Raw genomic sequence first — 16,471 nt, 5'->3', positions numbered from 1 at the left:
ATTAAAGAATTTTCTGTTTTATTATGTTGCATACTCATATATAATTTGAAATGATAAAATTTAACTTGTAAGACTTTACTTTTTACCATTATATTTAGTTAATAATATTCCCCCATTTTTCTTTTCAGCCTTCAAAGCCTCTTACATTCCAGTAGAAAACTCTCTCTACAAGTCCTTAACTTTGTTCACTCATTCCAGGTAACACACCCAAAACATGCAAATGGTGTTATATAGAGCTTCATAATATGTGAAAGGCTCTCTTTGTGTTTGATTCTGAGTCCTCCCCAATAGCAAGATATGTAATCATCACGGTCCAAACGTTAACTGACTTGCACATTTCACTGAGCTGGCCTTGTTCTGTGCAAGAGTTCATTGAGCCGAATATGCTTGACTCTTATGTTGTGTGTTGTGTGTCCTGCGTGCTAGTGTGGAGGCCAGTCTGGAGTCTGCTGAGTACGACTCTTACCCCGCCGTTCTGTAGGCCATCCCTGGTGGTTTCAAAGCACTTACTGTGAGTGCTTGTCATTTTTGTCATTTTTGCACGCGTCACTGTGTCTCCCGTAGGACTTTGCATGCTGTGAACACTCTCTGAGACTAAAAGTGAGCTAGCTCTCTTGTTCCTTGGTCTTTAGGAAGGTGCTTCAACTCTGGATCTTCACACGGAGCCCGGCTTTCCCAGTGTGCTTTCCCAGTCGTCCTGGGCCGACACGGGAGTTCCGCTTCCTGCCAAAAACCTGATGTTCAAAGACGGCCTCTTGTCAGAGTGGAGTGGACGCTCGCCTTCCTCCTTTCTCCTTGCGAATCTCCACCTGCAGTAATTTGATTACACCATTGATTGCTCACACGTTCTGCCTTTTTCTTTCTTGACATTGGCTTTACAGTGTCAGCCACCAAGAGCATCCTCTGCTGCGGTGCCGCCCGTGCTCGCTATAGGAAGTGCTCAGAGCCTGCCGGTTTTCCGAAGGAAGCCGTAGTGTTGCACGTCTTACTGCAGTGCAGCCCAGTGCTCTTCAGCAGCCAGCACCGCGTTTTTACCTTGAGACAATCTGCATTTCTTTTCTAAAACTAAGGATGTACTTTATAGGTTCTAGGTGACTGTTAGGTTTATAAGCAGTCACTCTGAATATTGCAGTGTAGTTTTCTAGGTTAGTTTCTCAGACATAAACCTGGTTTAATTTTATATTTTGTTATCTACACTAAGGGGATCCCAGGAGGAGATGGAACTCTTCCTCCGACAGGTAGTCCCGCTGGAAAGTGGCAAGTGTCCAGCAGTGAGAGGTCTGTACCAGGGCATTAAGGGTTCCTGTGGATGTCTGTGAATTATGTATGCCAAGTGAACAGGATTGGGGAAATGTCAGTCAGCACGGTGTGTAAGCTTCACCTTGGTTTGTAAGGTCTCAACTGACTATTCATTGACATCTCGTGAAAAAAGCTTTGGAAAACATTCTATTTTTAAATGATGTTTGTATGTGGGCTTCTGCTGTCAACTCAACTTTGGGCTTTATATTTTCATAGAGTCTTTATGGAAAAGTAGAATTTATTTTCTACTTGTACTTGAGGCTGTCGCGTGTCTCATTTTGTCTTGTAGCGTTACCAGTGAACTGTTAGGACAGTTGACTTTGGTTTCCAAGCAAGGATTGTGGTTGGGAGCTGCCCAGTCGCAGCGTCAGGGCGGTCTTTGGACTCAGCTCCATGGTAAGGCAATTGACTGTGCATACACAGCACCTGGACAAAGCCTGGCACACAGCTCTGAGGGGCAGTGGGAAAGCACTGGCTGGCCTCACGCGCTGCTTCGGGAGGTCGTTCTTTCTCGTCTCAGATGTCAGGCTTTGTGGAACCACACAGAGGCATTTCAGGTCACCTCCCTTGGGGGATTGTGCAGGGTTAGATTAGCTCCCCTTAGAGGGCAATGGCTTGCTAGTGTGAAACTAACCGAGCTAACAGGTCTGGCTTCAGGCTGTTTGACAGTGGTTGAGCCTAACAGTTTTGCTGATGGCCTTTGTTATTTATGCAGCTGATATTTGTGTATTTAACAAACTTCTGGAAGTATATGCCTTTCTTGGAACCATTCTAGTGGCCATGCATTTAATACCCATGGCCTATCTGTAGAACTGAGGATTTTGGACCAGGTTACTTGTAACACAGTTAGTGCTGTGTTTGGGGTAAATGCAGTAATGTTTAGTTTTGTACTTTGTCTTGTATAAGGTGTGTATGTCAGGTTTGTCTGTAAAGGAAAAGTACGTAGTAACATTAAACGATCTCTGTGACTGTGAAACACTCATTAGTGCATTCCCAGGGCTGCTGGCTGTGTGTGTGTTTAACTTTACAGCTCCCACTGAAAGTTGTATTTCATTTGATCAGGGCTCTTTAATCTCACTTTATTTTGCTTTGTTTGAGTTAACTGTGGTATTTATCCTTGTATTAGCAGTTGAGCACCAACTCTAACGACATGTACACTAATAAAGAATTGAACAGTTGTAGTTACAACAGTGAGTCCAGTTATTGCTGACTTTATAGCTTAAAATATGGGAGTGATTTGCTGCTATAATTCCTTTGCAAAACACTGAAGGAAGAGATGGAACCTAACCACGATGGTGAACTTCAGGGACACGTTTCATCTCTGGTTTCTTGTGTGAGTGGGGAGTGGGGCCGCCAGACGCCCAGCGAATGTGCCCGGTCTTAGGAGGACCGTCTGCATCAGAGAAGGTGATGTGGGTGTTTGTGCTTTGCTTTATGAATGTGGCCTGTTCCACTCATGTGAGCTCATGCAGAGATGCCTCTGTTAAGTCGCTTAGAAATAAACAAACAAACAAACAAACATAGACTTTGTTCTTTGCCAAAGAGAATTGATAGAAGTCGTATCCAGTTCCTTTGCAAATGTTTGGTTCCGTTTGGCTGTGCACTGTCCTCATTCCTTCCCCCGCACCCTTACTGTAGCTTGACCCATTGTGAGCAAACATTTAGACACCAGGGAAACAAGAGCTATTAACATCAGAAAGGGCACACAGGTTAGTAGGGGTCGAGCTTCACCTCACAGATGCACCTAAACAGCATACCTTAGTCAGTCAAGAAGTTAGGGTTGTTTGGTTCTTAGAGCAGAGGTTCTCAACCTGGAGGGGTCAAATGAGCCCTTTCAGAGGCCGCATATCAGATATCCTGCATATCAGATAGTTACGTTGTAATTCATAACAGCAACATTACGGTTCTGAAGTAGCAACGAAAATGATTTTATGGTTGTGGGTGACCAGCATGAGGAACTACAGTAGCCGGCCGCAGCGTTAGGAAGGGTGAGAACCACTGCTCTGGGGCCTTTCTTGTTTCAAATACGTAACCAGATGCTTCTGTATTTGTTTGAGGGAAGTTGATTTCTCTTACTGGCTGTTCTGTTTTTGCTGCCATTCACATTCATTTTTTTAATGTTCAGTGTTTCAAATATACTTTGTATTCAAGGATTTTAAAGTACCAAAACTGTAACTCAGAACAGTGCATTGTTTTCTGTCATGATGTTAATATTATACAATGAAATTGTATAAAGTGTTGTCAATTTGATTATTGACACAAATAACATGTTTACAAATAAACTATGGTGTTGATCAAGTTGCAGTGGAGAGTGTCTAATTTTCTGAGACTTAACGTTGTTAATATTAAATACACTTGTTCTTGTCAGCCTGACTTTCCTGTACCTTTTCAACTAACTCTTGAATTTTGTCCTAATAACAGATTTTCGGGATAATTTGCCAGGTTAGGCCATGGGTGTTCTTGTCTCTGTCAATTGGGCCAGGGAACCTCAATTGAGAAAATGCCACCCCCTCCCCAGGTTGGCCTTCAGCAAGTCTGTGGGGGACATTTAGTGGTGCATGTAGTAGACCCAGCTCACTGTGGGTGGTGCCACCCTGGCTTGGTGGTCCTGGCTGCTTTGCCAACACAGGCCATCTCTGAGGGAAGTCAGGGAAGGAAGTCTTAGAAGGCAGGAATTGGAGGCAGGAACTGATGCAGAGTTAGGGAGTAGTGCTGCTCACTGGCTTACTCCTTGAAACTTGCTTGGCCTGCTCTCTATAGCAAAGATCTGAGAAGGGTTGGCAGAGTGAGCATGATTAAAACACATGATATTCGCAACTAATACAAACGTTTAAAGTTACAAAAGTTCCAGGCTCTGGTTCAGTTTCCCTGGTTTGGGATAGTACTTACTGCCAGACCCCCCCCCCCCCCCCCCCCCCGGCAAAACCATCTGCATTTTCGAATAATGTTTCATCTTGTCGTATGGTTTGGGTTACAAAGCCTCTTAATTTTATCATGGATTATTTGTTTCTCATCTCTGTGGTTCTAGTGGCTCCTTGCCATGAACACAAATCCGTTGTTTTTCAGGCGGAACCTTCCAGCCTTGTATTTTTATTAAGTTGGCGTACACAAAAGTGGAGAGAACACTCATTCACTTTGACCACGGTCAGTGTTTAGCCCTCTTGGTTCATGTAGACAAAGTATATGTATTTATGTGCACACACAACTCAATCCCCTCTCAATAGGTAAGGTAAAGGCCTGGATGCCATACAATCAGTTCCATAACTTAGACTGTTAACCATGAATTACTGGAGACAATAGTTCCTGCAGCCATGCACCCCACTAAGCCACCACTGCTGACAGCTAGAATTAAAAGCTGGTAAAAATTGGTCTGCAGCATCAAATAAGAGATAGCCACATTAAAAAGGGATGTGAAAATTTTAAATTATCAGATATGTTTGTGAACTAGGAGAATGCAAAGAAGGGGAATGACTTAGCTACAGCGTGTCTTAGGAACATAATGAAAAAAAACTACATGTGAAACATGCATACTAATGGAATGGCATTTAGTGTGTTGCTATTTGTGGACATTACCCAGTGTGTATGTGGAACCTAACATCAGTCTTAAGCATCATGGTAAAAGTTTTGGGGGGAGAGGCTGTGCAGAGGTGTTTTTAAAGGTATTTTTAAACTCCTTGAGAGTTTTTTATATATATGCACACATACATACAATGTATTTTGTTCAGATTTACTCCCTACACCTCCCAGTTCCACCCCCTAACACTCTACTCTCTTTTAATAATGCCCCACTGGGCTCAATTTGTGTTGCTCACATACTCATGGTGTGAGGCCATCAGTTGGCTCATGACTGGCATGCTGGGGGCTGTAGCCCTAAAGGAAATGGACTGCCCTTCCCTTAGCAGCCAACCCTCAACTGGCCTTAACTCTCAGCTGGGGGTGGGGGGTGTGGACACCTCTCTCTCCATGCTGGAAGGTTACCTGGCTTGATCCTATGTTGGTCTTAGGCAGGCAACTACAGCCGTTGCTAGTTTATAGTGTAGTGGGTCCTATCATGTCCTGAAGACAGTTTTGGTCCTGTCTTCTGTCTGGCTCTTAGAATCTTAACACCCTCTTCTTCCATAATATCGTGTGTGTGTGTGTGTGTGTGTGTGTGTGTGTGTGTGTGTGTGTGTGTGTGTGTGTGAGAGAGAGAGAGAGAGAGAGAGAGAGAGAGAGAGAGAGAGAGAGAGAGAGATGTTCTATTTATGGAGGAGCACTCCATAGACCTTTATTCCCTGCCCTTGACCAGTGCGTTTCTGTGTTGACCACCACCCACTCACAGAGAAGCTTCTCTGATGACTGCCGGGAGACACAATGATCTATGGTACAGAGATGCGTATTTAGAGGATAGCTTGATACTATGTTCACTTAGCAAGATAATGGTTCATTCTTGGGGCGTATGAGTTCCCTGGCCATGGATTTTTTTTGGTCTGATTTACAGTATCAGATATGAGTTTCCTCCTGTGGAGTGGGCCTTAAATCAACCACAAAGTGGTTTATTATCTCCATGAGGTCTGTGCCACCATTGCTCCCTAGTGTGCGTCTTTGACAGGCTGGTCACATGTTCACCGCTGGCTAAGACTGCTGATGAGGGTTCTCCCGCACCCTGGATAGCACTTCTGGTATGTGACGTTTTAGCAATAGGACCTTACCATCAAGTTCTGGGAGACTACTAAGAGCAATGGCAATAGCCTGGTCTCTGGGACACCCCTGACACAGTGCAAACTTTTAATGTCCTCTCTTCTAGTCTTTTTCTTTAAATGTGTATTTTTAATCTCTCTCTCTCTCTCTCTCTCTCTCTCTCTCTCTCTCTCTCTCTCTCTCTCTGTGTGTGTGTGTGTGTGTGTGTGTGTGTGTGTGTGTGTGTACACCTGAAAACCTGGATGCACCTCAGCACTCAGAACTGTAGTTTGTGTGAGCTTGGGTTCCTGCTGCTTTTCATTTCATGGAATTAAAGAATGCAGTTAAAAGACTTAAGGAATGTTTTCATGTATCTAATATGTGCTCTGAAAATGCACTTTATAGGAAATTCAGTCATGTCCCTGGGTAGTTGGTGAGCCTCGGGCAAACAAATTGTCTCCAAAGATCTTAATAAAAATCTTTAGTGACAGACCAATAGGGAGGCAATAAAACGAAAGTTACCTGTTTGGAAATTAAGCTCACAGGTGAACAACCCAAACCAAACCACCAGACGAAATTATGATCGGCTACAGTTTGAATATTTATTTATTTCTGAGACAAAGTCCTGTCCTGTGGTCCAGGCTGGCCCCCACCTCCACCTCTAGAATTCAAGAATGACACAATGAAGGATCCAAAGCCAGGGGATGGGGCTGCCCACAGAGGGCTGGGTCTTTCTATACCAGTTAATACAATCAAGACAGTCATCCCCAGATACTCCCACAGGCCAACCTCGTCTAGACAATACTGCATTAAGTTTCTCAAGTCATTTCAGACTGGGTCAAGTTGACAGCTAAAACCAGCCAGCACTGTCGTGGAAGCCTATCCATAGAGCGCAAGCTTTGACATCCCGTTGAGCCTGTTTGGATCCCATACCGGCGAGAGCTGTGACACCTGCGGCTTTTCTGTTGGTGTGAGAAAAGGGCAGAGCGTCGTTACATTTTAGGTGTCCTTTCACGTATCTTGCTGCTTTTGCTTGTTTTGCCACGAGTGCTTTTCACTTCCCAAAAAGGCTTCCACTTTGCCCCAGGCAGAATCACCAAACAGCGAGCGACATCTGTTCCTGCAATTTTTGCTCTCCGTCCTTTGCACATCGCTGCAGTAAAACCAGATGCCAGAGGATATGGCAACCCGGGGACACCCCCCTTTTACTACATCTCTCAGTGTTTTGATAGGTTGCTCACCTTCCCCGGCGCTAGCTGCTGTGACCTTGGGGAGTTCTGCAGGCTGTGCCTTCTGAGGCAGTCTCTTCTCTGCCGCTGGGTGGCAGTGTTTCGCTGCTTTTCTATCCTTGTTTCTAAGAGGAAATAGCCTGTTCTCTTTTAAAGAGAGTAAGCAGGATTGGGTCACACGGCTCTTTGATTCCCCACCCCTGCTCTTGTTAACTTCTGTTGTGTTCACTTGGAAAACCACATTGAGAACATTAGGACTTCATTCCCTAGGTGGGTCCTGACTACATTTCCAGGAGCCAAGGCATGGAAGACAACACAGCCCTCTCAGAAGACAGCTTGAATGTGTCTGGGAGGCCGTGAGGGAGGTGGCTCGCACTGTTGGGTCTCCTAGCAAGCCTGCCTCCCACATGTGCTCTAGGATTCCATCCATTTGAACCTCAGCCCAGGTCACATGTCGGGAGTTGCTTCTTGATTTTGTGAGGTCAAGTGGAGGGGTGCCATCCCAATTTGATGTCTTATGTTTTAGTTACAGTCTGAAGATATACTTTGATGGGGGGGTGTAATGTGCAAAAAAGACCCAGATGCCAAGGACTGGGCAGAAATAACTCATTATGGAGGAGGCTTTAAGATGCACGGTTGGGTGGGGAAATGGGGCACGGAAATGCTATTAAGAGTGGATGAGGGGGAGGCCCCCAAATTCCCCACTGGGAAGCTGTAGGGCATCACCTGAGCCTTGTCCCTCGGAGTCACAGGATATCGGCAGTTTCTTCCTTACCTTTGCCCTCTCCTTGTGTCTGAGCCACTCCAGCTGGTGTTAATGCTACCTGTCCTGCCAGTAGGTCGAGCATCCTTGCGGAGGAGACAGTGTGGCAGAGTCCCAGGCACATACAGCTGCAGCTGGCTTTTGGGTGGGCCATGGAATATGGGAGAGCTGGGCGTGCAGGCATATGGTAGACCATAGCATGCTGTGGTCCTGGCCTTGCGGCGTTCAGTGGGCGTGTACACCTCACTAGGCTGCGGGCTGGCTCTCTTTGTGGCCCGACTCTTGTACCCACAGCCTCGTGCTATGCAACTGGCAACCTTTGGGGGGCAAGTGACAGAAATCCCAGTCTTTCTCCCTACCTGCTTCATCCTCTGTGTCTGTGTTGTTTTCTCTTCCCAAGGCAAAGTCTGTTTTCTTACAAGCTCCAGTGAAAAAGTAAGTTTGGGCCCTGAGTACCTGAACCATAGGACAGAGTGAGGGGGTGACTGGATTGGTTACTTTGAGTCATGTGGCCTTGCAATTGACAGGTATATCAGAACCAATGGAATCTTTTTTCAATTAAAAACAACAACAACAAAAAGCATCTGGGTAGTAGTGGCGCACGCCTTTTATCCCAGCACTCGGGAGGCAGAGGCAGGGGGATTTCTGTGAGTTCGAGGCCAGCCTGGTCTCCAGAGAGAGTGCCAGGATAGACTCCAAAGCTACACAGAGAAACCCTGTCTCGAAAAACCAAAAAGAAAGAAAGAAAAAGTGTGTGTGTGTGTGTGTGTGTGTGTGTGTGTGTGTGTGTGTGTGTGAGCCAGTGCATGCCACAGAGCGTATGTGGGGGTCAGGACAACCTTAACTATCCCATTTTGCCTTCCACTGTTTGAGGCAGGGCCTCTCTTGTTGGCTGCTGTGTACATCGGGCTAACTGACCCCAACCTTCTGGAGACTGTCCTGTTTCCATCTCCCATCTCCCTGTAGCGGTGCTGGAATTACAAATGTGTACAGCACCAAGTCTGGCTTTTACATCGATTCTGGGGATCCAAACTCAAGTTCAAGTTGGTAGGCTTGGGGGTCAGTTAGTGTTTTACCCACTGAACAGTCTCCCCAGCACCTGAAGAGCTCTGAACCCGTGCCTTGGTTTTTTTTTTTTTTTTTCCTACTGCTAGGACAAAATTCCTGACAAGCAACTTAAGGAAGGGTTGGTTTAATTTGGGTCACAGTGGGAGGGCACAATTGGATTATCTGGCTCCTCCTTAGACTCTTAGCCCCATGAGGTCAGCAATTCCTGTCTCCTTGTTCATCCCTGGAACAAAGTTCCTTGTCTATCTTCTGGAATGTCACGTGGCAAAGTCGGTAACTTATGTGACTGCTTTCTCTCCCGAGGATCCACTGGTGTTTTAATTAATGCCATTTATTTATGTGTGTGTGAGTACGCATGTGGCGGGGGAGGGGCACACTAGTGTGCATGCCTTTGGAGCCCAGAAGATGGCACCTTGCACCATGGAGCTGGAGTGCTGAGTGTTTGCAGGATGCCTGGCTTCTTGTGTGGCCACTGGGATCCTGACTCCAGTCCTCATGATTGGGAAACAAAAGAAACTAACTGAAACCTCTGTAACTCAAGCAAGAGTCATGGAAACTGGGAAAGAGCTTATCAAACCGTCAGTGGGCTGTGCACCAGGAGAGACCCCGTGTTTTACAGGGGCCTTGCCAGGCAGCTGAGAGCTTGCCCTTTGCAAAAGCGATGGTCTCAAGTTGCAAAGCATAGCCAGGGAAGGAAACCCAGAGACCACGTTCTCAAGGATGGACCCGCAATGCTGGAGAAATAAAGAAACTTGAGTTCCCTGCGAGAGCACCCACATGTGAAATGTGTGGACTCGTGGTGTTTGTCATCTCATCTGTCCTTAACTGTTTGCTTGTTTGCCTGTTTCTGGGGTTAAAATTAAGGTGTTCCTATTTTCCCCAAATAGAGCCACCCCATAGGGATTTCAGCAGATTGTTGCATTCTGCTTGGGAAATGTAATTATGTAAAATGAATGTGCTCAGAGCAGCCATCATTTATTTTAAAAATCTAAACTAATCCAGACCAATGAAGCCTTCAAAGCAAAACCAACTTAAAAGAACTTGATGTTTCATCCCAGAGAGACGACTGGTTTTGAAAACTGAATTGTGATGGCATTTTGAGCAGAGTGACCCTCACGTCAGTCTAAGAACAGTTCGCAAGTCATTTAGTTGTCCAGATTTCTGCCTTCTTGGCTGCCAAATGGACACAGAGAAGGGGGGAGGGAGACTGAGATAGGTACAGAGATAGAAAGGGGGGTGGAGTAGGGTGGGGGAGGAGAGAAGGAAGAGGGGAGGGAGGGAGGAGAGAGTGCCCACGCTTGAGTGACCACATCCTGGGTGGTGGCTCTGTCAGGGCAGCCATCAATATCCCCGTTTCTCCTTTCCTTTGTTTTCAAATAGAATACCTCTTATTGTTTAGTCATTTGGCAATTTCATACGTGTAAACAGTGCGTCTTTCTGACGTCCACCCCCACCCCTCCCTGCCACTCCCCCTGGGCATCCCAATACTGTTACTGGTTACTGTCCTTCCCACCCACTGAGGTCAGACTTGGCCACATGATACCAGTGAGGACCTCATTGCCAGGGCACACTTTGCTCACTCCCTTTGGTCTGTCGCTCTCATAGACGTCATAGCTATCAGCCTGTGACCCCCGGTGAAGCCCCTGTGGGCTGCAGCCCATACCAACCTGTGACGGATTGATGGAGGGTGCCTTGAGGGAGGGCCCTTTGTTCTCTTAGCTGCTGACTTTGGTGTTGTTTGTTCCCAATGCATTCCACAGACTGTGCTAAGCTTGGGCAATGAACTGTAATGCGGCACTTGGCCATTTCTCCTTTTCCCCAATGTGTACCTGGATTCCTATACTTGCTTTCAGAATGGCATAGTGTGCCTGGCATGCAGCAAGTGCACTATAAATGTTAACTGTTGCCACTTATTGTGTGTCTTGGGGCTTTATTGCTGTGAAGAGACACCATGGCCGCTGCAACTCTTACTAAGGAGAACATTTAATTGGGGGCTGGCTTACTGTTCAGGCGTTTAGTCCATTAGTGTCGTGGTGAGAAGCACGGTGCCGGAGAGGGTGCCGAGAACTCCACTTCCAGAGCATCCAAAGGCAGCAGGAAGAAAGTGAGACACTGGGCCTGGCTCGAGCCTTTGAAACCCCAAAGCCACCCCCAGTGACACACTTCCTCCAACAAGGCCACACCCACCCCAACAGGGCCAGACCTTCTCATAGTGCTCCTCCTTGGTGACCAGCGTCTATGGGGGCATTTCTATCCAAACCACCACAGTGTGGAAAGGTAGAAAGAGAACATTCCTGTGTATGAAAGCATCGTTCCATACAACAGTGAAGGTGCTTGTGTTACACGCTAACGAGCATCCCCCACCTGAGCCATGATTGACCCCAACAAGGATGTGGAAGGCAGCCTGCTCACCGTCCATCTCTTTCTTGGACGGCTGGTTGGTGAGGTAAATACACCAGGAATACAGTCCTGAATCTCACAAACCCCAGGCCCAGTTGGTGAGCCCCTGACCACCTGCCCATGCCAATGGTCAGGTTGCCCAGTTCTCCTTCCACACAGAAGCTGTCTGCCCCTGTTGCTATGGAGACTTATTTGGGTTGATGCTAATCTACCTGGATTTTTAAATCTACAAGGAGCAGAAGCCAAACCTGGCTAACACAAGCAACAAAACCCAAGGAAAGCAAAATCTCCAAAGCATTGCCAATGTCACTGAGACCTAGGAAAGAAGAGCCAGGCTTGAAGACCATGTAGTCAAGCTCATTCTGAATTAAGCTCTAGTCCTTTCACACTTTAACCTGGCCTGCTGTCTCCATCAGCACGGCTGCAGGATCCCTGCCCTGCTCACTGCTGGGGTTTGGCACCATTTGTTTCTTCAAAACCCCTTATATGAAGGGATCGTGGGGTCCCTGCTTGTCCTGTCCAAGCAACAAGCTAGGGCACACAATGTCATCCTTTGAAAGGCTTTCTCAAGAAAGAAGAATGGAGACTTGGGGTTGGTGTGGCTCACACAGTCTTTCAGTGTGAGAGCTGCTGTCTCCATGGGGATATGGGCATAGTGTTGAGGACCACAAAAAAACCAGGAATTGATGTTGCTTCTGTTTTTGCTTTGGTGTCAATCTCTAAAAATTTACATCCAGCTGCCTTTGTTTTATAACCATCGATAGGAACTTAACTTCAGTGGCAATGCTGCCGATACCAACTACAGCTCCTTTAATGGGGTCAATCATGGCTCAGGCGGGGGATGTTCTTTGCAATTGGACAGAGAACAGAAGCCAAGTGAACTCAGAAGGATGTTTCCCTGGGCAGCAACAGGTCATCTGGCCTCCAGGCTGTGCAGAAAGATCCTGTGGAATCCGCTCATAGTGAAAGGTGGGGAAGCCGGCTGTCTGCAAAACTGAATAACCCAAAGGGCAGGCAGCAACCCCCAGCCCCCCAACCCCCCCACCAGCGGTGCATTCTCACACAGCAGCGCTGTCTGTCACAGGCAATGAATGTTGCTTGCTGCATTGGATTTTATGGTTTTACAGGCCTGCTGGTATCTGTTTCTTAATGTGTTGATTGAAGAATTGTCAGCATGAGGATTTCATGTCCACCTGTTTCAGGAATACCATAATAAGACAAAACATCGAATACGTCACATAATAATGAAGCTTAAGAAAAAAAATAAACTGCATTAATTCCAAGAATCCCAGAGACTTCTTCATTAAGAAGGGACATGGACACTGCTTGAGCGTGCAAAGCAGTGAGCTGATGCAAGCTCCAGGCAGGAGCAAGAGGGACTGTTTGGAGGAGGAAAGGGCAGACAGAAAGCCCTGGAGAAAGTGGGCCAGAGTTTGGGGTGCAGCATTGGCTTGCATTAAAATACCACAAATTCAATGAAAAGCTATTATGGAATGTAAATACAAATCCTGCCTGGCACATAGTAGGTACTTAAAACTCACACACACTCATGAGTAGACGGATTCAGGAAGAAGATGACGAGTGCTATCGAACCTGCTTGACCACAGAAAGCCACTGACCTATGAGGACTTGGTGGCATTAGGACAATTACTAAGAGAGGACAATTCATCGACAAATTGTGACTGTAAATAAGTATGATTTGAATACTAAAATATTCTAAGTGGCTGTGGGGAGGGTGGTTAGGGTAACGAGTGCAGTATTTGTGTTAATCTGCTAGGACTGCTGTAACAAAAGAACCCAGCTTAACCAGCATGGTGATGGTACACGCTCTCTTACAGGGTTATAGAGGGTTATGGTATTACTGCATATGCAGTAATAACTTTTGAGATAGACATATATAGATGGCAGATAGATAATAGATAGAGAGATAGATAAGTAGGTAGATGTTAGATACATTATAGATAGATAAGTGATAGATAAATAGATTACAGATAGATAGATGATGGATAGATAGGTGACCTATAGATAGATGATAGACAGACAGACAGACAGACAGATAGATAAACAGATGAGAATCTGCTTTTCCCTCTCCTAAGGATACCAGTCCTAAAGGATTTAACCCTATCACTGCAGTCTAACACTGATTATCTCAGATATACAATCCAGGCTACAGCCACATTTATTACCTATTTCTGCATTGTGGGAAAAGACAAAGGACCTGAGTCTGTAGCATCAAAGTCAGACGCTAACCAAGGAATTTTTCTTTACTGGGTGCTTTGCCACGCAGCTCTTTTTTCAGAAACAAAAACCAAAAAGAACCAAGCGACAGGGAACAATCTTGTCTGTTACTTTTCATTTTAGGATCTCTGCATGTAACCCATATTTTGTTTGATCTGCTTTTTGTCAACATCAACACAGCCCTTCTCAGTGGCCTTGAGGACATCTACAAGGCTGTGCAAGCACCATCTCTCTAGTCCTAAAATATTCCCCTCAGTCCCAAAGGAGTGCCCACAGCCCTCTTCCTCCCCTCCTCTCTTGCCCCTGCCACAGTGAGTCTGTTTCTCTCTCAGTAGATATGTCTGTTCTGGGCATTTCTTGTAAATGGAGTCATGCAGTATGTGACTTCATGTCCGTGGTTGGCTTCTTTCACTTTTACTGTGTCTAGGTTCAGCGATGTCAGCGTGACGGCGTATGAACGCATTCTGTTACACGTGCCTATACACCATTTGTTCCGTCCATCATCTGTTGGTTTTTCTAGCATTTGGCTCTTGTGAATGGGGCCAAATCTTTGCAAGACAAAATTCAAACCTTCTTTCCGCCGTTGAGTGGATTTTGTTTGCTGCTTGGGTAGAGTTCCTTTAGGATACAATTGCTTTTGTCTTCTCACTGCGGCTGTGATAGCCTGTCAATGCTCATGGGTGAACATCTGTTTCTCTGGAGGCAGACATTACTCGGGCACCCTGAATTGCTCGGTGTGATGGTTTACACTGACTGTCAACTTGACAGGACCCACAATTACCTAGGAAAGGAGACGTGGGGATTTCTTGACTAGGTTCATTGAGGCGGATAGACTCAACCTATCTGTGGGTGGCACATTTCATGGGCCAGGTCCTGAACTGCATAAAAATGAGAACATGAAGTGAGTGTCAGCATTTATCTCTCTGCTTCCTGGCTGCGGTGGATGCCCTGTGAGCAGCTCCCTCAAGTGTTCCATGTTGTGACTTCCCTGCGGGGATAGTCTGTGCCCTTGAACTGTGGACCAAAACAGCAGCAGCAACAAAATCCAAACACTTTTCTCTGTTACTTTTGTCTGGGTGTTTTATCACAACAATGAGACAAGAAACTGAAACTTGATGGGTGTTGGCGGAGCACGCCTTTAATCCCAGCACTCTCGAGGCAGAGGCAGGCGGATCTCTGTGAGTTCAAGACCAGCCTGGTCTACAAAAGCGAGTTCCAGGACAGCCTCCAAAGCTATACAGAGAAAACCTGTCTCCAAAAATCAAAAAACAAAACAAACAAACAATAAACTGATACTCTCACTTTCTACCATTAAAAACAAACAACCGAGAAAATTTAAAACAACCCACTTCTCAGAAAATGCCTGAGGTTTGTGGCTTCGAGAGGAAATGCAAAGACATTCCATTAGAAAAGCAGATTCCTTTCTTTTTAGCAGAGTTCTCTGTTTCCTGTCCCCAAATGCCAGGAGTATTAGCTTTGGATGCTTATGACTCAACCTCTAGTCGTTAGAAAGGGCAGCGGGTTTTATTAGCCCACATCACATCCTAGTTAATTAAGCAAAGTAAGCATGATTAAAAAAAAATAACCCAAATATCTTTTGGGATTATGAAAGCAATTGCAGATAACTCACAAGACACAGAAACATAAAGATAAAGCTGCCAAGAGAAATCCACCCCCCCAGTCTGAACCCAGAGCCCATCATTGTGCCTTAATGAAGCCATGTGTCTGTTGTCGGCAGCAGACCCTAGAGGACCCCTGAGCCCCGTTGTGGCCTCTAGCCCTGGACAGCAGTCCTGCAAAGCCTGCAGTTTCCCCCTTCGACAAAAGCTTTGCAGAAACCGTTCATCAGCTGGATACGCAGCACTTTCCCAGCGAAGAGAACAATAACATGAAATCTGGCTGCTCTGAGCTCTCAGGCAAAGGTGGCTCACCCTTTGGTGCCATCGAAAAATGTCTCCATCTTTAGTTCTCACAGCAATTGAATGCATGAAATCACCTTGGAAAACCGCCCTGCCTAATGTCTTGCAGGTTTTTTAGTAAACAGTAGTTTGCTTGATAACGTGACACCCGTCAGCTGCTTCCTTATATAAATGAAGCTTAAAAAGAAAACAAAGGGGGAAGAAAGAGAGACTTCCTTTTTAGATATGTAAATCAGAATGTTCTGAAGCTAAAATTATGGCCATTTTCTAGCTAGAATTAACAATCTCAGGCACCAATCAACCAATCAATCAAATTGCCGATCAGTCTTGAGTAGTAGACTCTGTTTTCAAAGTGGGGAGGGTTAACGATGACAGGACAGGGACAATTTGGTCACCAATGTGTGTCAGTCTCTATGCGTCCATTTGCTCCCTAACCCCCTAGTGGGAGAATTACCAATACAGAGTCAGATAAAAATATAAGGGTATTTATTTGCTTCACTTACAGAGCAACCTAGCCAGCCGGCAGGGCACTGAATAAGTACAGCAAGCCTCACGGTGACCACGAAGGTGTGGTCAGGCACACATGTAGCCAGCCCCTAGCAGGCGTGGTTATGGTGTCCCCTACAATCCACTTTATCAATCTTGAAGCTCAGAAACCCTGACAGAGCTTGGTGACCACTCCCATAGCTCAGGTTCAACCAAGCAGTTCTCCGTCAAATGCTTACAGAGCACCTGCGTGGGAACCCATCCAACAAAACTGGCCATTGAGGAAGCACGAATTAAACCCACTAGGAAATGGCACTGCACACCTTTTAGAATGCTCGCACAAAAATTAGAGGCAACGCTAAAAGCTGGAAAGGATGAAAAACAGCCACTCCCATGTTACTAGTGGAAAT

General features: G+C 46.0%; 1 protein-coding gene across 2 annotated transcripts in view; it reads left to right on the top strand.

Annotated features, from left to right (window-relative positions):
• Positions 1-3,603, top strand: part of LOC103158860 (protein FAM91A1) — a 37,620-nt gene extending 34,017 nt beyond the window's left edge. Inside the window, exons 24-25 of one of the 2 annotated variants that reach the window (XM_027431640.2) lie at positions 129-198; positions 633-3,603. In XM_027431640.2, coding sequence (XP_027287441.1) covers positions 129-198; positions 633-818 — 256 coding nt within the window. In that variant the 3' untranslated portion in view covers positions 819-3,603. The remainder of the gene's footprint in view (positions 1-128; positions 199-632) is intronic. The other variant, XM_027431637.2, reaches the window with a different exon arrangement.
• The last annotated feature ends 12,868 nt before the right edge of the window (positions 3,604-16,471 follow it).

The sequence above is a fragment of the Cricetulus griseus genome, chromosome 10 (genome assembly GCF_003668045.3).
Source record: "Cricetulus griseus strain 17A/GY chromosome 10, alternate assembly CriGri-PICRH-1.0, whole genome shotgun sequence".
Lineage (NCBI taxonomy): Eukaryota > Metazoa > Chordata > Mammalia > Rodentia > Cricetidae > Cricetulus > Cricetulus griseus.
Note: the sequence above shows the minus strand (reverse complement) of the source record. Positions and strands in the feature narration are given on the sequence as shown.